The sequence below is a fragment of the Dendropsophus ebraccatus genome, chromosome 8 (assembly GCF_027789765.1).
Source record: "Dendropsophus ebraccatus isolate aDenEbr1 chromosome 8, aDenEbr1.pat, whole genome shotgun sequence".
Classification (NCBI taxonomy): Eukaryota; Metazoa; Chordata; class Amphibia; order Anura; family Hylidae; genus Dendropsophus; species Dendropsophus ebraccatus.
The window spans coordinates 50232352-50255423 of record NC_091461.1 but is presented as its reverse complement, the minus strand read 5'-3'; the positions used below and the strand labels follow the sequence as shown (position 1 = coordinate 50255423).

At 41.9% G+C, this 23072-nt stretch overlaps 1 protein-coding gene across 1 annotated transcript in view; it reads left to right on the top strand.

Annotated features, from left to right (window-relative positions):
- The first annotated feature begins 3062 nt into the window (after window positions 1–3062).
- Window positions 3063–23072, top strand: part of PRKG1 (protein kinase cGMP-dependent 1) — a 788657-nt gene continuing 768647 nt past the window's right edge. Inside the window, exon 1 of the mRNA XM_069980327.1 lies at window positions 3063–3781. Coding sequence (XP_069836428.1) covers window positions 3510–3781 — 272 coding nt within the window. The 5' untranslated portion in view covers window positions 3063–3509. The remainder of the gene's footprint in view (window positions 3782–23072) is intronic.

The window sequence follows — 23072 nt, the reverse complement described above, 5'->3', positions numbered from 1 at the left end:
CAAGGGTTCCTTGGCATCTACTGTTCTCTTCTTAGGCCTCTGGTCAGAGACAGTGCAGATCGACTCCCACTTTGGTGATTGTGCTCCTCCAGGCATCCTTCAGGGTATCATGTGACAGACGTTGCTCTATGAGTATGAATATGTACACTTTTCCACAATCAGCTAACCTGTGAAGATCCTCATTAGCAGATACTAGTCTAATTGGATTAGTGAGTTCCCTTTAAGTAGAATCGTAATGCACAACCAAGTTACATATCTACCAAAGTGCCTTAGGGCCCAATTATTCAGTTAGGGTCTGTCCACATGGGTAATAAAAACCACATGTACCATGTAAACCAACAGCTTAGTTTTTACATGCATTTTTTGGAAATAGTTTTTTCAAGTGTTTTTTCAGACTTCCGTTTTGCCCATGTGAATACACCCTTCTGCAATTTGTATCATTGAAGCAGCTGAGCAGCCTTTCAACAAGCTTTAAGGCTGTGGAAGCCTGAGGGTGCATTTACACAGACAGATTTATCCGACAGATTTTGGAAGCCAAAGCCAGGGATGGATTTGAAAAGAGGATAGATCCCAGTTTTCCTTTATGACCTGATCCCTGTTTATAGTCTGTTCCTGGCTTTGGCTTCATAGATCTGTCAGATAAATCTGTCTGTGTAAACGCACCATAAGCCGCTAATTGGCTTGGTGGCAAAAATAAAGACAGGTGGAAGACAGGAGCGGTAAGTGTAATTTCCCTGCTCCCTTCTCCACAGAGCACAGTCGAGCATTCAAGTATTTTAATGCTCGCTAATCTCTAGTATCTACCAAAATAAGGTCAATGCATTGGGTGATATTGTCTAGTATGTATAGTATAGTAACAGGTTTCAAGTACTGACCTATATAAACACACACACACACACACACACACACTATGTTTATACACAGGGGTGGGGGTGGGGGGTATTTTTCTTAGTTTGCCTTGGTTCACCCCTTGGACTATTACTTTCTTTAAGTTTACGGATACTACACAGCTACACACACAGGGAGAAATTTATCAAACATGGGGGGATATTTATCAAACATGGTGTAAAGTGAAACTAGCTCAGTTGCCCCTAGCAACCAATCAGATTCCACCTTTCATTTTCCAAAGAGTCTGTGAGGAATAAAAAGTGGAATCTGATTGGTTGCCAGGGACAACTGACCCAGTTTCACTTTACACCATATTTGATAAATCTCCCCCATGGTGTTAAGTAAGTGGGGGAGATTTATCAAACATGGTGTAGAGTGAAATTGGCTCTGTTGCCCCTAGCAACCAATCAGATTCCACCTCTCATTCCTCACAGGCTCTTTGGAAAATGGAAGGTGGAATCTGATTGGTTGCTAGGGGCAACTGAGCCAGTTTCACTTTACACCATGTTTGATAAATCTTCCCCCACAGTATATATATATATATATATATATATATATATATATATATGTAATGCTGTGTAGAATCCGTACAGTACTTAATGTTCCCGAACTTAAGAAAGTAATACCATATATATATTGTACAATATGTATGTCACTTTGTAGATAAAGCCCTCACAGGGGGTTCCTCTGTCCCAAGGTCAGCTGTGTTTATTCTTTACACACTACTTTGGAATTGATTTAAATAATAATAATAATAGTTGCTATTACTATTATTATTATATTAAGTATGATGGTGAGCTCACATTCACACATGACATTTTACCTGCAGGACACACAACGTAAATGAACATGGCCATAATGGTGGTGCATGTATCAAATAACATTGCCACTGATGTAGTCCCAGCAGTACTTGGGCATCAAGTTTTAAAATTGTATCATACAAAAGTAGACCTGTATACATGTTCTTTTACGTCATTCATATTTAGACCATTCTTTAAGCTGACAGGTCTAGCTGGGATTTAGATTTCTTTGCCTTTCAGGCAGGCACCAGCGTGTGTACAATTCATGGACATGCCTGGGAAGATCTCACATCTCCAACCAACCAAATTTGGTTTGCATGCAACCCCAAAGTCCAGCCAAACCTCAGGGGAATAAAAGTACAAACATTTCCTTGATGCTTGTCTTGGCATTAAATGATTTGAACACAAGATGTCACTCTCTGCGTGAGAATCTGACGTCCACAAGGAGATATTTTTATCGTTTTGGTATATATAGCTGGAGAAAAAAAACAGTTGCAAAGTTTTTAAACTCTTGCTGGACAAATATTTCACAAGACATTACTGTATCATATATATATATATATATATATATATACATAAAGAGAGAGAGAGAGAGAGAGAGCATTATATAGAGAATAGACATGGTTTGTAAAAAATCATTCCTCTACTTAAAATCAACATTTCATGCACCAGATAACAATATACAATGATGATGATACACTGACCACAGGACAACATGTATATAGTATACAGGAAAACTTTATTAACAGGCATCAGATGTGACATCGATCACATAACAGTAAGTTTATATTCACACTACTTTAAATAAAACCAATATCCTGCTTACATTACACAGTTACATTTTTACTACAAAACAGGCTGCTATCCCCATTATGGGGGTCCACTCACATTTTACTGTATACTTAAAGCTAATAGGAATATTTACAGAAAGTTTGTTTAGAAGTTATAACTATTGATCAGATTGAAGTAACATAATGTAAACATTCTCCATTCTCCTTGTGGCTGTCACTTACCTTGCTGGGGATCAGCTCCCCCACCAGGCATGCATGTAGTACAGTAATAAGACACACCATAAGAGATGGACAGTGATCTCTCTATGTCCATGAGCACAGTACTGCACTTCCTCTAACTTGAGTTCCAGTCCCATATTTGAGTCCCAGTTTCCTCTTGTGAGTGTAAATAGTGGGATCTGTGATGGCAGCATGAGGATTGGGCTGCAGCTAGAATCCAGGGATGTAGAGAGCTGAGGGAAGGTGGGAAGCCCCCCTAGCTCCAGGCATCTCTATCTGTGTGGAGGCTTGCATCCAGAAGAAGTGCTTTCTTGTGATTGCAGAATCCCAGGATCCTGTTACACAGGGAGCTGCGTCACCCTTAGATCACATGGTAATTGTTGCTATTTCAGGGATCAGGACTTGAGAGTGCCACAAAGCTCTTTTTTTTGTCTTCTTCTCAGTGGTGGAGAGTGACTATGGTGGGATGTGTAGGCTAAGGAGCTGCCTGGGATCACACGTTGAGGAGCTGTGCCTTGTGCTTTCTATGGATTGATCCTGGAGGGGGTCTCACAGGGGGAGGAAGGCAGCTCTAATTGGTTTCTCAATGAAAGACAATCAGCATTTCCCAAAAGGGAGACTGGATTAGCACTCATCATCCAGCACTAGAGCTTCCTCACACTCCTCACCCTCCTTTCCATTCCATTCAGCAGAGGCTAGAAAGAAAACTTCACCAGCAGCAAGCGCCTACCAGGAGGCTTCCTCCTCTTCTTCCTCTTCTTCTTCTTTCTGTCCTGGGATTGTGGGACTCCTGCTAAGTTTTGCCAGCACAATGAGTGACCTAGAGGAGGACTTCGCCAAGATCCTCATGCTAAAGGAGGAGAGAATTAGGGATCTGGAGAATCGTTTGTCAGAAAAAGAGGAGGAAATCCAGGAACTGAAAAGGAAACTGCACAAGTACCAGTCTGTTTTGGCTATGCCCACCAGTACCCAGATTGGACCAAGGACCACCAGGGCGCAGGGCATCTCAGCAGAACCTCAGAGCTTTAGGTCTTACCATGACCTCACCAGGCAGTCCTTTAAAAAATTCACAAAGTCTGAAAGGTAGGAGGAACTTGCTATCTCCAGTACAGAGTCTCTCCATGCTGTCAGTGTAATGTGCTGTTATGTCCTGATATACAGCAGGCACAGGGCTGGCTGCTGGCTTCCTAGCAGGTTGGAAGGGGTTAATGTGCTTATGCAGGTTGCTGCTGATAGTAGTGCTACTTTGTTTCTCTTTCTAGCAAAACATGGGCAGATCCCAGGGCTTAGAAAACATTGTATTAAACATACTGGCAGATCTCCAACTCTGAACAGATAACTTCATATGTGCCAAAGATACTACAACATGAGGTTATGCACCCCAAGGGGGGATCCAGAAGGCCACTTCCTGCTATCCTGGTCCACCTACTTTTCACTCTGAGAATATATATATATATATATATATATATATATATATATATATATATATATATATAGTTGTGCACACAGAGATAAAGCAGAGCTAAGCTGCTCACACATGTATGTAGCCAATGGCTGTAGATGAACTTCCTGCTATCATGGTCCACCTACTTTTCACTCTGAGACTATATATATATATATATATATATATATATATATATATGTGTGTGTGTGTGTGTGTGTGTAGTTGTACTGACAGAGGTAAAGCAGAGTTAAGCATTATCATAAAGATGTAGCCTGCCATAGACAACTCATTTCCTATTGGCATATTAGGACCTCCTGATCTGACACAAGGCATCCATCTCTTGTAAAGGACCTTCTTGCCATCTACAGTGCAAGCACATCAAACTCTTGCTTAGTAGGTTATCCAGCAATATTACCTAGGTGCTTTGCCCTGCCATCAGATTTTCTTTTGGGGACCTGCATTATAAATTATGGGTGTCATACCCATACAACCCCTTGAACTAGGAATGTTATACTAATAATACAGCCACCAAATGTGAAATTATAAAATCAGTATAATATATATATATATATATATATATATATATATATATATATATATATATATTACTGATTTTATAATTTCACATTTGGCGGCTGTTATTATTAGAGTTCAATGCTACTCTACAGCTATATATATAAATACTGTGTATATAGCTGTAGAGTAGCGTACTGCTTTAAGAAGATGTAAGTGAGCTACAGACAATGGGAAAGTAGCATCGATCTCATCTGTCATTTAAGCCCCCTTTGGAAATTAAATAGAGGAAGTCCAGAGCATTATTGGCTTTTAGAAGCTGTGAGTACATGGCTGAAAATGCATGTTTCAGGATATTTAATATCCCATTAGCCAGCTCTCCCCTCCCCTGCTCCTCTCTCCTATACTCTGCTCATCATCAGATCTCTACAGAGCCAGCTCTGACGGACAGGGGCAGAAGAGCTGCATTTTTACATCGCCCTGGCAGTCAGTGTATAGCAGTTCCCATGGTGATGTTGTATTTTTTATATATCAAACTCAAAAAAAAAAAAAAACTGAGGGGAAGCTGAGTTCTTTGTTGATATGACATGAAGGCAGGAATAAGTGTGACATTCCAGAAGCAGCAAGGGTTAAAACGCCAGCTGTTGTCTCCTCACTGTTAGAATTTTAACCCTTACTTTTTAGATAAAAAAGGAAAAAAAAAAAATGATATTGCATGACTAATATTAATTTGTTTTTATGCATCATATATATCTTTTTAATCCAGCCATAAAATACCGATACCAAGTTGACTATTCCCTGACAATGATAACCCCTATTCTGCCATTGAGTTCAGATTATTACACCTGTTAGGCCAGTAGCACAAGAGGGGGCAGGTGTATACCAGACAAGTTGGGTGCCACTTATTGAAACACTGGAGGCGGGCCGGCCTACCCTTAGTGGGAGGAAACCCTAGCCCCTCTATGATAGGGTTCCATTGATTCTAATGGAGTCACGTCATGGAGGGGCTGGGGTTTCTTCTCACTGACAGTGGGTAGGCCCGCCTCCAGTGCTTCAGCCTGGGCCTGGTGGTACAGTCACTTTAAGGCCACAATAAATACATAGTTCTATATGTTATTTCTCATAGTAGATTGTGTAGACAGTCATAAAAGGGGTGGTGCTATGAAGAATACTAGGTTTATAGTAATACATTATGTCAAATGAAACATATTTCTTATGTATTATAAATGTATCATTTGAAAAATATACACTTACTAATCCCCCCATATGCTGGCACCCATTTTCATTTGTTGCACATGCTCAGTTCAATCGTCACATGATCTGTATCATAAGTCCTGGCAGTTGGTTTTCACTTCACATGCAAACAAAGGGGATTGTGGGAAAGTGTCTGCACCGTTGCATGGCAACCGCAGGGTCACAGTTCACCACAGAGGGTGAATAAATACATGGGGAATAAAACTGTCACAGTGATGTAAGTTACTTTAGTAAAAACAGCATATGTGTTCTCCTTTACATATATGTATGTGGTTGGTGACACCACCCCTTTATACTTTTGTGCAGACTACTTGATATGGACAATGCGCTATTTTATTGCAGCGATTTTTATTTTAAGCCTTTAAAGTGAATGTACGAGTTTGCTTACTGAATTCTTTTTTTTTTTTTTTTTACACTACCCGGTCAGAACTGGCGTGGAGATCCGGGTGGCGTGGTCCATTTTTTTACAACGCTGCCTGGTTCCCATGATTGGCGCATTTTTCTTCAGGTGCATTTTGGCCCGCTCTATGCAGTGGAGGCAGGCCCAGTGCTCCCAGTGATACCCCCTCCCCCCAGTGACTAGACTTGATCCTAATGGAAAGGGGTCACGGATGGGAGAGGACATAGTTACACTGGGGGGTTAAGCCTGCCTCCAATGCATAGAGTGGGCCAAAGTGCACATGAAGAAACTGGTGCTGATTGCGGGAACCCGGAGGTGTGCTAAAAAATGTAGCATGCCACTGGGATCTCCGTGCCGTCGTCAACTGGGTAGTGTAAAAAAAATGGGTACATTCGCTTTAATGTATGTATCCAGAGACAAATGGAAGAGCACACTGACAGTCTTGCAGGTGATACAATTTTACGTCTATAGATATTTTATTGACTCATCATCATTGTCCACCATATTCACCCAGTTGGCATTCATGGACATGGCCTCCAATTGGGAAAAAAGCTGACTGACAGTCACACAACATCTGGATAAACAAAGCAGCTGTTAAGGGGTTAACACTCCCAATGACAAACATTTACAGCTAATGACAGGCTATGCGTCTGCTTTTTACTAGCTTGGCCCTCTCTGTCTCTAGCTTATTCCCATGCTGATAGTCATCATAGAGTAGCTTTTTTTTTTGCAGGCTTTAAAAAAAACAAATGTCCTAAAAATACAGCTTAACCCCTGATGGCATTTCCATAAGGAGAAAGCTGTGTATTCAAACAGACATGCAAAATATAGCCGGAATGCGGACGTGCGCTAAAATAGTGAACAGTTGTTGGTTTTTAAGTAGTGGCAACTACAAAGGCCAATGGTTAGTGATTGGAGTAAGAAGTCTAATATAGACGCATCCTGTCTTATATAGTAAAGATGTGGTCACATAAAGGTCATGGACAGAGTTATATTGAGGCCAATGTACCCTTGAGGTGATTGTCACTGTATCTGATTATTTTAAGTGTGACAACTTGGTATTCTGGCCCATAGAGATCTGCTCTCACTCGAGCTTATTTTGTCCTGCACAAAGTGACTCTATTTATTCTACCCGATGACATGTGCAATGCAATCCCCCCCGGGGTAATTTTGGTTTTGGGCTGGCAATGATGTAATGTCCCTTAAATTGTGTCTGTCTTGTTCTCTTGACCAAAACAACAGTTGTTGCAATGTCATTATTGCTATGCATTTTTTGGAATCAGACAGAGCCAAGTGCATACATGAAGGGCTTGTGTAAGAGTATGCTAGGTGGTTACAGTAGCTACTGGTTTGTTGATCCAGGTAAGTTCCACCTGTAAGGTATTGCTCTATGATCAATACTGTGTTCTTACCTTAGTTGCGTCATTAATCTAATTAGGTCATTAAATTGTTTTATATTAGGAATATTGTGTGAATTGCTGGTGGCTATGCAGGTGGCTGCACTCTCACGTATATACAGAATCCTGAATCACGTCCTTCAACAATTTCCTGCACATAAGGCAGGGGAAATATTTGGTCGTCACCAAATATTATTAAAAAAGAAACTTTATTATAGAAATGTTGTAAGCAATATATAGGTGTGAATACTAGTTGTATATTGGGGTTAAAAAAAAGAAAAAATCTAGGACTCATCTACTGCTGATCCCCTGGCACTGCCATTCTGATGATGTTTGGTCCTCGCTGCTCAAAGTCAACTGTTGACATCAGGAAGTATTTGCTCAATCAGACATCGATTGGGGAAGAGTTATGAGGCCCCCATACACATTAGATGATTGGACAGACCCTACAAAATCATCTGATACATCATGTTTTATGTGTGTGAACAAAGTTGATTTTTGTGATATAGATGGTTACATGGAAAGCTATAAAACATTCTTCATTTGAACAGTAATTGTATGATGGCACATCCCATTTAAGACTGTTAAGGTCCTTTTAATCAGGCCAATTATCACAGGAACACTCATTTACCAGATACCCGGGTTTTAAAGAGCCAGAGATCTGCCTTTGAAGGAAAAAACATTGTTCATTGGCTAAACGACTAGATGGTGCAGCCATCTATCCTAATCGGCCACTCATCTCAATGACTAAACAGGTGATGTGCAGCCTATATATTAACATGACCACACAAACAATCTAGTTATTGTTCTAGTGAAGGCTCTGAAAATGAGTGGCCATCGCGCTAATGCATTCTGGGAACTGTAGTGCTGAGCAACTGCTCAACCAGAAAGTACAGAACTAGGACCCCCAAAACTAATTTATTTGAGTGGTTTCAAGACTGGGGAGACAAATAAGCAATGCCAAATGGTTCTTCATTGTGTTTAATTATTTCCCTGATGTCAGAGTACGCCTTTAATATTAGAAGACAAGATTGAGTATTTATTAAATGTTTGTGTAGGTTTCAGGTGTATTCATCTGTATTCTTTAGCTATTGCCTTTATTTTAAAATGTCTCAAAATATACCTGCCATTATTGCTTTCACAGGGGTTCACACCAGGCTGTATCAGGCTTTATTTTAGCATATAACCAGGCAGATTTGGATTACTGGATTGCATGTTAAAAATGGAGCTGTCACATCTGTTGCACACAGGAAACCAATGGCATTTGGCAAATCTATTGACTTTAATAGGATCCATTACATTTCTGATATGATGTCTGGCATTTCACTGGAAGAAACAGCACAATATCTGGGCTACTTTAAGGTAAATCCTGTGTTGTTTCTTGAAAAAGAGAATACAGTATAGACTTACGATATCAACCAGCAATGAGGCTGAGTACATAATACATATGTAAGAGCTCTTAATGACAGCATGATAGGGAAAGGCCTGAATGAATTCGAATGGACCAGAATAAGAACATGGAAAAACATAAACCACAGACTAAGTAATACAAGCATGGTACAATGTCAAATAGAAGAAAAAAAGGATATCCTACTACTGTTAAAGAATTACAACCAATGGGTAGACAGCCAGGAGGCTTATCTTTGGACTCTTAGAAGGATATCCAGCAGAACCAAGCTCGATTAAACCTGAACTATAAGACATCCATATGTGTGCAGCTTATTCTTCAAAGGACACAATGTTAGAAGTGGTGCATGATCCGGTAGACATGGCAGAGCCAGCATAGGCCAGCAAAGCTAAAGCTTTGGCTGTCCAGGTATGATAGGAGTTGTAGCTTTGCAATAGCTGGAGAGCCAGGGTTCTCTACCGCTGCTCTATTGAGTGCCTGCATTACAAGTTCTGTAATAGAGCCTCCAATGCTGGTGTGAACCCTGCCTCAAAATAATATATAAATAATGTAACAAAATAACTCAAGAAGTTGTGATTTTTGATTCATTTTTAGGTGAATTTTATAAATAATATTATTTCTTGATGTACAAATAGAAACTATATGTAAAGTACTCCAAGTGGATGGAAACACTATATCCCTGTAGAGCATAGAGTGATGCATTTATGGTGTGGAATGTATTCACTGACGCTGTGTAGTAGTACAGCAATGTGTGACCATAGTAAGTACTAGTTTAGGCATTCAGATAGCTCTGGTTTACGTTCAGGGTGAGCCCATAGACATCTTTACTAATGGCCTGTACTGTTCCCACTCAGCAGAGCTGTTATGTATCATGCACACATAGAAGGACTATATCAGCAATGTAGTCCTATATCTGTGCTGGGTCAGATAAGATAGGGAAAGTGAGAGACATTATTTATTTGCATATATTGCCCATACAACATCTGGTAATTATATTTTTTTCCATCCGTTTTAAATTGGCATTCATCATTTACTACAGGTTTCTATTTTTATGTAATGAAACTCTAAGGAAATTGTGTTTTGCTGCATCATTCATTTTATCATTTACTGGAAGTTCCTGTCTCAGTCCAAAGTGAAGATAAATTGATGCTGCTTTATAGTGTGCATTGTTGGAGTGTGCATAAGGGAGTGTGGGCTATTGTCAAAAGGAGGGAAGAACACCATCAATGATGAGCCCAATAAAGGGGAACCTGAGGCAGTTTTATGGGCTGAGGTGGGGTGGGAGTCAGACATAAGCAATAACTTATAGTCTTCCAGTTTAGGCTGAGAGGGAAACAAAACTAGAAGAGAAAGACTGTGTCTACTTGTTACTTTAGATTTTATACCTTTGAAGGGAATCTGACATTCAAAATACAGTCCAATCAGCTGGCATTAGGTTATAGAGCAAAGATATTTGTGGGAAAAGTTCCACAATAACTTGTTATTTACCCATATATGCCCCTGTCCTTTCTGGGTTTGCTATTTAAGTGGGCGGCCTTACTCAGTGATTGGCAGCTATGTGGTTATTTGTGCATATTGAGAGAGAGCGGTCAATTACTGAATAGGACCACCCACTTGACTACTTAAAGGGGTTATCCAGCGAAAATCTTTTTCTTTCAAATCAATTGGTGAAAGTTATATAGATTTGTAGTTTACTTCTTTTTACTTCTTTAGGGCCAGTTCACACTGAGCAAACACGGCGCAGTCTATCTATCTATCTATCTATCTATCGTAAGTAAATAAGCAGTCGTGTAATCCATGTTTGCACCAAATTCCTTGGAGTAAGATCCATTCTTGGCAACTGTTCAAGTTAATAGGAGGGTTGCACTAATGGGGTGTATGCACAGTAGAAAAATGATGTGCGATATACAGTTCCCTACTGTAAATCCCAGCATTATGTATGTGTATCCATAGATGTCAATCATTAGAAGCAGCTGTAACCCCCCACGACTAGCTGATGGCAACAGCACATTTGTGTGTTTACACAGAGTCATGTAATTATACATGGTAGTAATACATGGTAGTGCCATGACCTCCAGAATGAGACTCATGCTTGGCAGCAGCTGCCTTAACTAGTAAATAGGGGGGGGGGGGGGGGTCCTTCTTCATAAGGAACATAGACAATGGTTGGTCCAAGTGGAAAACCCTCGGAAACAGCTTCTTTTGCTGTTATTGATATATGTATACTACAAAAAAATCATGTCAAAACCCTTATTACGTTGGACTTTCCTTACATGCCATTTAATATTGTAGTTATTCATCATATAGAAAACATTGTATGGCAACAGGTGACTGAGCTGACAAACCGAATCCATCAAGGACACAATTTACACATTGGATGACATAAATTATTTTGTATGATTCACATATACTGAGGGAAGTGTATATATATATATATATATATATATATATATATATATATATATATATACCCATAGTCAGGACTAATAGCTGTTTTATAGGTTTATAGTATAGACTCACCTTTATAGGTTTATAATATAGACTCGCCTTTATTGGTTTATATAGACTCGCCTTTATTGGTTTATATAGACTCACCTTTATAGGTTTATAGTATAGACTCACCTTTATAGGTTTATAATATAGACTCGCCTTTATTGGTTTATATAGACTCACCTTTATAGGTGGGTTATAGTATAGACTCACCTTTATAGGTTTATAGTATAGACTCACCTTTAAGGGGGAACTGTCTTGTAGTGAAACTTACTCAGGCTCAGCGATGCTGTCCTCGTAATTTTATTGCAGTGATCCAAAAACAAAGAAGACACAATATGCAGCTCAATCAGACCCACGCCAATGCGTTTCCGGTACCTCACGTACCCTTAATCATGGCTAACAAGAAAGCCCTGGCTAAAAACACTTTTAAGGCAGGTTGCAGGGGATGGCTATATGAATGCAATGTTATCATATGTATGAACACAGATCAGCATGGTATAAAATATAGCATGACATGACTGTCAGCAGGTCAGATGAATGTCCTGGGCGCTATAGGGGGATATCAGCAGATCACATTCATCTAACCTGCTGATAGTTCCCCTTTAAGCACAACATATGATTAATCTAAAACAGCTGTTTTACAAGTCCTCTGATTCGGTTATCATTTATTCATCTATTTTCCAGAATCTATAAGGCCACAGTACAGTTTGCAGTGGTCATAGTGGCTGGAGAGCTTTCACCAGACCTGGTATCTTTTACTTGCCTGAGCATAGTTCTTAAAGAATTTCCATTGGGCATGCAAGGGTTTCAGTGGGCTCCACTTTTATTTTTAGTTCTCTCTTCCTATAATGACACAGCGCTACTGATGTAGACATTCCCCCCTCCCCCATGTTCTGTTTATTCTTATACATTAGAATATACAGTACTGGATGTGCACCATTCGCTGCAACCTTACTACCCAGCTACCAGCTTGTTGGGGGAAGCGGAGAGCCCTGTGTCGCCTCTGACTGCTGCCACTCAGCATATATTAGAATATAAACGTAAAGTGATATGTAAAACTTTAAAAAAGTTTTTCTCTGTAGTACCCCTTTAAAGGAACCAGCCATAATTTGAGGTGTCAATCTTGAAAGCTCCTGTTGTATCTTATCTAGCCTGCTTGTTATTTAATTTTTTTTTTACATAAAGGTAGTGACATTGTAGATTTCTTTTTTGGCCACGCCAACTCGCGCAGTGTTACATGACATGCATTAGAGCAGATCCTGGCACTATGTCATGCTATCACTATGTCACTGATAACCTTGTTCAGGAAGGCTGCATGGAAACATTGGTCTTCCAATTGTTTTCCATCCAAGCAGCTGTGCAGTAGGAAAACGTAACTAGCAAACTATGACTCTGAGTGAGTGATGGATGGATGTGTCTATTATGTTGTATTATGTAATTAAAATTTAGTCATAGACTTTGGCTTAAAATAATATAGAAGTTATATTCACTTGCCTGGAGGTTCTTGCTGAGTAGTGCTTCCTGCCTTCCATAGTTGTGACCTGTAACAGCCAGTGATGAGGATCATTTTTAGCTAGGCCAAGCCCATACCTTGTTGGGCCGCTTTAAAATCCAACTCCACTTGCAACCTCACCTCACCCCAAACAATGTTATTATATAACTTCCACCTTTTTCTGGCCCACTGCTACCTTTATCTCAGAGACAAGCTTGTCTAATGCAGCCATAGATCTTATAAAGCCATAGAGTGAAGTGCACAGCTGTGCACTTCACTCTACTATATTGAGAGATCATGGGGGTTTGAACACTCACCTGATAAAAGCTTTTGACACAGATACAGGGAGATTTTAAAGACATCGCAACACTTGTCAGCTACCATATTTTACAGTGTGATATGGTTGTCAGAGAATTGAGCTATTTTCTATATTTACCTATGAAAGAGCTGCTAGAGCATACTATCAATGTAAAACAAGTACTGGGGGAGCAGGAGTTGTTCTCTTGCTATGTCATTGATGCTGAATGGGTGTAGGTCATGTGGATACACTGTATCATAAAAGATGGGAATACCCCCGAGGGGGAAAGGCGGCAGGGTATAACATGTCCTACAATTCGTTACATACTTGTTCGGATGATACTAGGTAGTCTTTTAAACTAAAGGAGGCTTGTGTTGGTCTCAAATCTTAGCTAATTTAGCTGACCCAGCCCATGACAGATGGTTTTACCCATAGTCACTGCCTTGAGGGGAACTCTTTTTTTCCTTAGTCTATTTAGCATAGTGCAGATAGTACAGCTTGGTCTTTTAAGCACAGTATTTCTTTAAGTAGAATCAGTAATCAAAGCAAGCAATTTCAGCATCAAACATGCATAATAATAATAATAATAATAATAATAATATACTCTCTGAGGCCACTCCTTAAAAGCAAGCTTGCTCTGAGCACTTTTTTTTTTTTTACACATGGCCAGATTAACATGGTGATGGAATAACTGTACATATAAAGATATGCTTTGTATCACAATGCACTACAGCATGGCTTAGAATACTCCTTGTAATGTGTGGCATTTGCAGTGGGCTATGTAATGACTGTGGCATCTGACTTGGCACGTAGCGTAGCTTCTAATGAAAATAAATCTCTCCAGATAGTGGATGCAAAGTGCACGCCTGTAAATAGAGGATATCAGCTAATTGCTGGGATGGGTTGGTTCTATGAATGGATCAGAACAGGGCTGTATTATACGGCTGCTTTTACACTGGTGCCCCCCTCCACTGCCACCCTCTTCTCTCACAGTGTACATAGGGTAAACTTCTTTCATTTTTCCACTAAGTGTTTGGACTTGTTCTTTAGAATGGAAGCCATAAAGTTTATTTTCAGCAGGCTGACTCATTACACTTTTAAACAATTGTGACAGGTCGAATATATGGACATTGTTATTTAACATGGGGAGGGGAGGTGTGAGATGCACTGGACTAACCCTTTCAGTCCTGGAGATTTATCATGCGCCATGAAACAACATGTGTTGTCGGAGTGACAGCTGTCACTGTTGTAGACATTGTCAGCAAATAAGTACTAAATTGTGCAAGACGTTTATGTGGATGGTTCACATAGTCCAAATATATAGGATCTGAAATGAACACAATGGGGGGAATTTATCAAAGCCTGTCCTGAAACTGAAGAAAAAGTTTACCTTCCCCTAACAGAGGATGTTGGGGCGGTGTAGCATCAGGCACATTGGATTCTATTGGCCACTGCTTTTGTTCATGGGGAGAATGTGGCTGCTGGAGATGCCTGGCAGTGACAACCCCCCTCCCCCCGTTCATGTACTGTATGGGCAGTTCGGGAGCAATAGATGCTTGATCGGCCCACCGCTATTAAAGGTACACCGTCAGCTTTAGCGGGGTAGGCCTACTCCTTGAAGGCTTACAATGTAACCTCTGAATTTGGCTATGTTCACACAACGTCAAAAATAGAGAAAAGGCGGCCGATTTTTATAATTAAAAAATAAACGTCTATTTTTGCTGAAATTTAACTGAATGCAATGGCAATGCACTAAAATCAATAGGAAGACAGACGTCCAATGCACACAGTGTATTGAATAACGGACGTTTTTGCCACAGGTGTCAAAATAATGAACATGATCATTATTTTAGGACGTCTTTTGCAAACAGCGGACGTTTTTTATTAGTTGTTCACAGTCAGTTTTTCTTTTGTCACCATTCTTTCTCCCTTTTTACTATTAAATTCAATGGACTTTTCAATCAAGCCGCACTCAAAGTCCAATTAGTAACCCCAAACTAGAATTTGGGGTTGTACAAACACCAGTCATTGGAGGAGACCAGACTGGTAAATAACGTCCGTTATTTTAGACTAAAAATTAAGGACGTCATTTTAAAGCTCAAAAAGCATTGTGTGAACATAGCCTTTATGAGTACACAGTATATTAAAATATAGGGAAATGGGCAATTGCAACCATAATGATTGGGGATGATCAGTAAAATGAAAAGAAGTAGGTTGTGTTTTAAACTTCCATCAAATAGGCAGAAGAGTTTTAATTTATGATAGACAATTTTTTTCTGGGAACAATCCCTTTAAAAAAGTTTAAAATAAATAAAAAAAAAATAAAAAAAAATGTATCAAAAATCATTTGTGCTTCACCCGCTGTCCTTGATTATGTATGGCCAGTTTCAATGACTGCAACGTCTGATAAGGATTAAATGTGTAGTTGATGATTGTTCTGTCAGTTGTTGGTTTGTCACTCTGAAAAATTGCAGCACTTCAGATTTTTTTTGTAAACTGAGCCAGGGAAAGGTAAGGTGGTGGTCTCCCCTGCTACCCCCAAATCAGTGCGGCTTTCTTCTCAGGTTTCTTCCCATACTCAAAGTCAAGAGAGGCTTATTAGGTCTAGCTGAGCTGGTTGAGAGGGACCTAGGGACACCACCTCCTGGACACTATGTTTACTAACTAGAGTCAGTAATTTATTGTAATGTTTTTTGTTTTTTTTCTTCATTTTTTAGTAGTACATTATTATTGGTACAGATGTTAGGTATAGTTGTTTTTAACAGCATTCAGTGGCATGCCTCATGGACATAGACACAAAGAACATTTCCAGGCCCTATTTTTTGTATATGACATTATTGTGAGCATGCACTGTGGACTTATTCTACAGGGGAGGGGGGGGGGGATGTCATGAGCAGCAGCTTATTGTGTGTACCTCTGAATTCTATATACAGGTGTCACTGGTTCAGTACATAATCTGTACAGAACTGGAAGTCTTGGCTTATAAACCTGATGGCCAAAATGAAAACTGCCTGAATTTGGCATTACTTTATATTATAGATAGTAAAATAAAAATAAAAAATAACCAAAGATAAATTAAAAAAATGGTAGTTTTCTAATGACACCTTTCCTTTAACATCTAAAAAAAACAATTTTATGTTCAGCTGACTAAAAACATGAGTTTTTTGTCAGTAGGAATAGCCTATAACAGGGGTACTCAACAACTTTTAGTGAAGGTCCACTTACCGGGGTCTATTGTCAGGTGAAGGTCCGAGCTGAACATCAGTAGGAAACGTGTTTTGTTACTTTGTCACAAACGTTCAACTATTTATATACAGAATTGCTGCTTATTAGCGGGAAAACTGGCATTTTTTTCTCTGTCACCAGGCCTTTGATATTAGGTACAAAGGGGGTGACTGCCCTGGTAGTATATAGCCCCCCTGTTGCTCCCCCAGTAGTGTATAGCCCCCCCCCCCTGTGCGCTCTCCCCCAGTAGTATATAGCCCCCCTGTGCGCTCCCCCCAGTAGTATATAGCCTCCCCGTGCGCTCTCCCCCTGTAGAATATAGCCCCCTGTGAGCTCCCCCCAGTAGTATATAGCCCCCCTGTGCGCTCTCCCCCTGTAGTATATAGCCCCCTGTGCGCTGTCCCCCAGTAGTATATAGCCCCCTGTGAGCTCCCCCAGTAGTATATAGCCCCCCTGTGCTCTCCTCCTGTAGTATATAGCCCCCTGTGAGCTCCCCCCAGTAGTATATAGCCCCCCTGTGAGCTCCCCCCTGTAGTATATAGCCCCCTGTGAGCACCCCCTGTAGTATATAGCCCCCCCGTGCGCTGTCCCCCTGTAGTATATAGCCCCCTGTGAGCTCCCCCCAGTAGTATATAGCGCCCCTGTGCTCTCCCCCCAGTAGTATATAGCCCCCTGTGAGGTCCCCCCCAGTAGTATATAGCCCCCCTTGTGCTTTCCCCCTGTAGTATATAGCCCCTGTGAGGTCCCCCCTGTAGTATATAACCCCCTGTGCGCTCCCCCCAGTAGTATATAGCCCCCTCAGTAGTATATAGCCCCCTGTGAGGTCCCCCTGTAGTATATAGCCCCCTGTGCGCTCCCCCCAGTAGTATATAGCCCCCTCAGTAGTATATAGCCCCCCTGTGCGCTCTCCCCCTGTAGTATATAGCCCCCTGTGCGCTGTCCCCCAGTAGTATATAGCCCCCTGTGAGCTCCCCCCAGTAGTATATAGCCCCCCTGTGCTCTCCCCCTGTAGTATATAGCCCCCTGTGAGCTCCCCCCAGTAGTATATAGCCCCCCTGTGTGCTCCCCCCTGTAGTATATAGCCCCCTGTGAGCACCCCCTGTAGTATATAGCCCCCCCGTGCGCTGTCCCCCTGTAGTATATAGCCCCCTGTGAGCTCCCTCCAGTAGTATATAGCGCCCCTGTGCTCTCCCCCCAGTAGTATATAGCTCCCTGTGAGGTCCCCCCAGTAGTATATAGCCCCCCTTGTGCTTTCCCCCTGTAGTATATAGCCCCTGTGAGGTCCCCCCTGTAGTATATAACCCCCTGTGCGCTCCCCCCCAGTAGTATATAGCCCCCTCAGTAGTATATAGCCCCCTGTGAGCTCCCCCCAGTAGTATATAGCCCCCTGTGCGCTCCCCCCAGTAGTATATAGCCCCCTCAGTAGTATATAGCCCCCTGTGAGGTCCCCCCTGTAGTATATAGTCCACCTGTGCGCTCTCCCCTTGTAGATGCCCCCCAGACAGAAAAAAAAAAAATAACAAAAACAACTCACCTAGCACCTCGTTCCCCGCTGCGGCTGTCTTCTTCTCTTCCCGTCGGTCCGGCCCCCGGCTGATACGCGCTCTGTAGGGATGTCCCGGGGATTCCCCAGCAGAGCGCGCATTAGTGACCTCAGCGTACGCCGCCGGCCTGCACTTCCGGGAAGGACAGGCCAGCAGCGTACACTGAGGTCTGTGGTGCGCGCTCTGCTGGGGAATCCCCGGGACATCCCCAGAGAGCGCGTATCAGCCGGGGGCCGGACCGACACTGCCCCCAGCCCCACAGGCATACTGACATCTAAGGACAGTACGCCTATGGGGCGGGAGGCAGTGCGGTGGGGAGCGGGACCTCCTAACCGCCCCGGGACGGACCGGATCCGGGGCGGTTAGGAGGTCTGACCAGGGGTCCGGACAGCTGGCCTCCGCGGTCCGGGTTCGGACCGCGGTCCGCCAGTTGAGGACCCCTGGCCTATAATCTTAGGGTATGTTCACACTGAGGAAAGGCAAGGAATTGAAGAGGAAAGTTTTCTGCTTGAAATTTCCTCTTTATAAGCTTTGGCGGAATGGGCACGGAATTTCGAGCGGAAAGTGGAAATTCCAAGCCTCAGTGACTTCTATGGGATTTCTCTAGCGCAATCTGCCCAAAGAAGTCACATTCAGTGGAAAGCATATCCGCGGCGAAAAATTTTGCTAGTAAATTCCACCGTGTGAACAGCAGAGCGGAAATCCCATTGAACACAATGGGACATTGCTCTGTACATACTTTACAGGTGGAATTCCAAGCTGAATATGCTTAAAAGTAAGTGCGGGTGCAGCTTAAAATTCCTCACCTATTCCTCAGTGTGAACATGCTTACATTATAGTCTATAAATGGCCACACACGTAAGATGAAAATAAGAAAAACATTTATTCGGCTGACAGCTATACATCTCCCAATGCCTCCATACACACACATGGCTGAATAGCAGAAATTCACACTGATCTGCTACTGTGGGTGAAAGATTTACTAACTGTTCTCCGAGAGCTAATAGCATTGTCAGCATAGCTAACACAGGTAGATGAATGTACTGAAAGCTTGATAGAGCAGACAGAATAATAAGTGGTGGGCACTGCAGGAAGGGATGGATGTACAGTGTGGTCTCGCAGGAGAAGTCAAGCAGAACGCTGCTGGAACACATTCTTAACTCACCACGTTATGGGACACATTCATGCTCTAGATTATAGCTGTGTCAATTAGGCTTTAAAATAGTCAATTTAGAACTTATTTTTAGTCTTGGTATTTGAAAAATTTTAGCTGTGCACTTCGCTAATCAAACCCGCTGCTAAATATTAACCCAGTCACCGCTGGCGGCCTTACTATCTCTCTCCATAGGAAAGTCTAAAGTCTACCCAGCTATTTAATATTATTACTTCTAGAACTGGAGTTTGTCAATAAAAATCTTTTTTTTTTAATCACCACAACTGCTCTGTAAATGTTCCCAATTCCATTAAAATGAATAGCTATCTGGCCTCCTGAGCTGGAAGGGGAGATAACTGATCAGACATTTTTACTGTGGATAATATTCTTACAGGTGCTGTTGCAAAAGGTAGCAATCTCCAAAATAGGACATTTTGATATTACTTTACTGGTGTATGTTTTTTTTTTTTTTTTTAATAATTGCATACAATAGCAGCATACTTTAGAAGTAACAATATTGTTTAAAGTCCTACTCTCTAAGGGTATTTTCACATGGCTTATAACCATGTGCTTTATGATTTACAACCCTTGCTGATTTCCTTGTCAAAAAACCATGTGGTGTCACCTCTTAAGACCCTGCCCCACTGACTTCAATGGGTGCAATATGGGAGTGACATATTACTTCTTTTACATGGCCGATATTCCCTTGGTGTAATAGGTAGCGTTAAAAGTGCTGAAAGAAAATGATGCTAATATTGGCGGTCTGCTGGCCATCGCTCCAGGCAGTACCCTCGCAGCTCCCCTTGACCCCCCTCCCTGTCGGTTCGTGTAATAGCACCATCAGCGAGCGGGGAACTGAGCACTGACCTGACAGGTTGACACTCGCCTGCTCCTTTAATATCAGCCCATGTAATAGGGCCGTAACACATAGAGACTGTCCTGCAATGCAACAAGTGTTCAGATACACATACAGAAATAGATTCAAACTGCTATGAAAATTAGGAAAATACTATATAATATTAAGGAAATATTGTTTCTTCGCATTGTCACACTAATACTTTTATGGGCCATAATAAGGTAAATGATAGAACTGTAGCCTTTGTACAAGAATTATATTAAAGGGGTACTCCTGAGAAAATAGTTTTCAACTCCCTGACGCCACTTCTGGCTGTGTCAGGAACTGTCTAGAGCAGGAGAGTTTTATTATAGAGATTTGGTTCTGACATGGAGTAAAGTGGCAGCAGGGAGCAACATGGCTGATTGCAAATACTACATAACTTCTTACAGGGCATACAGCAGCTGATAAGTACTGAAAGGCTTTTTTTTTTTTTTTTTTTTATAAAAGTAAATTACAAATCTGTATAACTTTTTGGCACCAGGTTGATTTGATTTTTTCTCCCGAGTACCCTTTTAAGCATGAACAATTTTAATTGCTAGAAATTCATCATTCTTAGTATCATAAACTTAATGTTCGTCATTGTTGTACGATGTTCGTCACCAGATCACTGTCGCATGGGACAAATAACTCTATAGATAGACCTGTGACAATATCTAGGATTGTGTGTTGTCAGCGTCCATATATATAATCAGTTATTGATCATCAGGATGCTACAGAAAAGCATCAGACATTCACCTGATATCTGTTTATCTATTTAGCATTTATTTTTGGAGATTGTATTGAGGTTTATTTGGGAGTTTGCAGTCAGGCAGGAAACAGGTGGGGATTGCATTTTTTCATGGTCATTTCTGAAAAACGACCATAAACATTGAGTGTTTTCTGATGACCTGCTTTGGTTTCCCATGCACACAGAGAAGTATCCATGATGAGTTTATTGAGGCTGAAAGAGACAGTTTTATTGAGTGACAGAGGCTGCAACAACACTGCCTGAAGCTGGCTTCTAAGGACAGCTGCTAAAGTCACAGAGTTCCCTCGCGAGGGCTTCGTTCTGACACTCTACCACCTGTAATGCTCACAGTAGGAAATAGCAGACATATTAGTCACCACCAGTGCCGTCCTCCATGTCCAGGCTACTAACCAAATGTTTTTGCTATGGTCTTCTGCTAGATCATAATATATGAAGTGTCCAGATAAAAGACAGGTGTTTATTTTACTAGCACTGATAGTTCTTACCGCCTTATGCACATAAGATACAGGAATGAAGTCCTTCCAGGGGCAGGATACACGGCGTGTCACAGCCACACAGGACATGACACACATTATTGCACATTGCTATTATGAAGCTCTAGCAAGGCTGACCTAGTGTCCAATACCAGGGCTGCAATAACAGGAATCCTTAACAGTATTAAGCGGACTTGCCTAACCACTTGGCATCAGACACCTGGCGGCTGGAGAAGTTGGATGCTGCCCTAAGGCTGCCAGCCAGGGCCGGCTTCAGGTTTTTACATGCCCTCGGGGCCCTATTACACAGAACGATAATCGGCTGATATCTGGACGATTATCGCTCCATGTAATAAAAACAGTGATCAGCCGATGACAACGATCAACGATCATGACAAAGATCTATAATTGTCTGGCGGCGACTGTGCATCGCTACGTGTAATAGCGGTGCGCAGCCGGCGGCTGACAATTTCCAAACTTTATATATTATCTATCCATGCTGCAGGGCTCCTCTTGCTGACTGCTTCTCCCCGGGTCCGCTTCAGAGCTCAGACAGGCCGCTCTGGAGCTGCAGAGCGTGGTACCCAGTGAGAAGAGGAGCCCTGCAGCATGGATAGGTAATGTATAGAGTTTAAAGCGACACTGTACCCACAATCTGACCCCACCAAACCACTTATACCTTCAGATAGCTGCTTTTAATCCAAGATCTGTCCTGGGGTCCGTTCGGCAGGGGATGCAGTTATTGTCATAAAAATAACTTTTAATCCGGCAGCGCTGGGTCTAACGGCCGGGTCTTACATTTGTATATGCATTAGGCTGGCGCACCCTCTCTGTCCTTCCTTTCCACCCTCCTCAACATTTACTGCTGTTTGAGCTTTGCACAGGTGTATTAACGATCCAGCCCATGTTCATTATACAAACCGGTGGGGAATAGGGAGCAATCTGCCTGGATCATTCCTAATGCTGAGGAGGGTGGGGAGGAAGGACTGAGAAGTGGTGCCAGCCTAATGCATATACAAATGTAAGCCCCAGCCGTTAGACACAGCGCTGCTAGATTAAAAGTTATTTTTATGACAATAACTGCATCCCCTGCTGAACGGACCCCAGGACAGATCTTGGATTAAAAGCAGCTATCTGAAGGTACAAGTGGTTTGGAGGGGTCAGATTGTGGGTACAGAGTCGCTTTAAGCAAGGATTTCAAGGAAATCGGTAACAATGTCCATGCAGCCCTTGTTAAACGATGCGGCCCAGTAAACAAGCGCCGAACTAGCAGATCCATGCTCGTTTACAGTTATTATCAGGCCCCCATCAGCTCATGTAATAATACCCTCAGCGGGCCCCTCATCCATCCACTATGCACCCATCATCCACACGCTATGCACAGTCACTTGAGACACCACTAACACTTAGACACTGACACACAGCACTTACAACTCAGTCTTCTCCCTCTTCCTCTCTGTGAGGCTGCTCTCCAAACTGTAAAGTTAAGGACCTTTGGGTCACGTGATCAGGTCCTTCAACCTTTTCTCTCTCTGTGCTGATCTTTTTCTCCTGTGTCTTCTGATGTTTAGTGGTCACCCTGCACTACAGTGAGCGGGCTGAACATTACAGCAACCGGCCCGTCTCCCCTCTCT